Raw genomic sequence first — 1328 nt, 5'->3', positions numbered from 1 at the left:
AAAAAAAAAAAAGGTAAATACTGGTGGTTTATGCCTATAATCCTAACTACTACTCAGGAGGCTGAGATCTGAGGATCATAGTTTGAAGCCAGCATGGGCAGAAAAGTCCATGAGTCTCTTACCTCCAATTAATCACCAAAAGGCTGGAAGTGGAGCAAAAAAGGTTCAGGAACAACACTCAGTTTCTGAGTTTACCCCCTATGACTGCCACAATGTAAGTATATATGTATGCATGTATACCCAATATCTACATGAGCTTAGATGTGGCACTATATCTATCTATCTCTCTCTCTCTCTATATATATGTATCTAGATAGATACATATATACATGCATACACACACACATACACACACACATACACACACACACACACACATACACACAGAGCTAATAACCACATGAGGCTACACGTAGATCCTTCCCCAAAAGAAGGGGAAGAAGAAGAAACCTTGCCAATTTTTATTGTAGATTATTGGAGACCTTGAAGTTGGCACAGGTAAACCATGTTCAAACTATTGACCCAAAAATACAGCTAGCAGATGAACACAGAGTTAAACTATTAAGGTTGTGGTAATTCATTGCATAACAATATAACAAATACAAGTATATCTAGAACACAATTATTTATCATATTTTTTTTGCCAATCCTGGGATTTGAACTCAGGGCCTGGGCACTGTCCCTGAGTTTCTTTTGTTCAAAGTTAGTACTCTACCTCTTAAGCCACAGCTCCACTTCCGCTTTTTCTGTTTACATGGTACTGAGGAATCAAACCCATGGCTTCATGCATGCTAGGCAAGCACTCCATCACTAAACCATCTTCTCAGCCCCATTGATATTTCTTGAAACCTTAAATGGATCTACAAAGACAAAAATTTATACTTACTTGGAATATAGAAAACATGTATAAGACCTTTGGTTCCTTTCAGTGTTATACAGGGCTCAGTACTAAGTGAAATAGGGTATTTCATGTTATCTAAAAGGAACAAAGATAATGCCAACAGTTATTTTTAAATCAAATAAGTATAGTATTCTGAATACTGGCTCCCAAAAGATGCCTTTTGCAGCTGGTGCCAGTGGTTCACACCTGTAATCCCAGCTACTTAGAATGCTGAGATCTGAGGACTGAAGTTTGAAACTAATCTTCAATTAACTACCAGAAAACCAGAAATAGTGCTGTGGCTCAACGTGGTAGAACACTAGCCTTGAGCAAAAGAGCTCAGGGACAGTATCCAGGCCCTGAGTTCAAGCCCCACAACTGGCAAAAGAAAGAAGGAAAGAAGAAAGAGAGAAAGAAAAAGAGAAAGGAAGGAAGGAAGGAAGGAAGA

The 1328-nt window shown here is 38.6% G+C and overlaps 1 protein-coding gene across 2 annotated transcripts in view; it reads right to left on the bottom strand.

Moving 5' to 3' along the window:
• Positions 1–1328, bottom strand: part of Ly96 (lymphocyte antigen 96) — a 14801-nt gene that overhangs the window by 10391 nt on the left and 3082 nt on the right. Inside the window, exon 2 of one of the 2 annotated variants that reach the window (XM_013028458.1) lies at positions 887–976. The exons of the other annotated variant lie outside the window; for it this stretch is intronic. Within the exon in view, the coding sequence (XP_012883912.1) occupies positions 887–976 (90 nt within the window). The remainder of the gene's footprint in view (positions 1–886; positions 977–1328) is intronic. 2 annotated transcript variants of the gene reach the window in all.

The sequence above is a fragment of the Dipodomys ordii genome, unplaced genomic scaffold, assembly GCF_000151885.1.
Source record: "Dipodomys ordii isolate 6190 unplaced genomic scaffold, Dord_2.0 Scaffold109, whole genome shotgun sequence".
Lineage (NCBI taxonomy): Eukaryota > Metazoa > Chordata > Mammalia > Rodentia > Heteromyidae > Dipodomys > Dipodomys ordii.
This window is presented reverse-complemented; position numbering and strand designations above follow the sequence as displayed.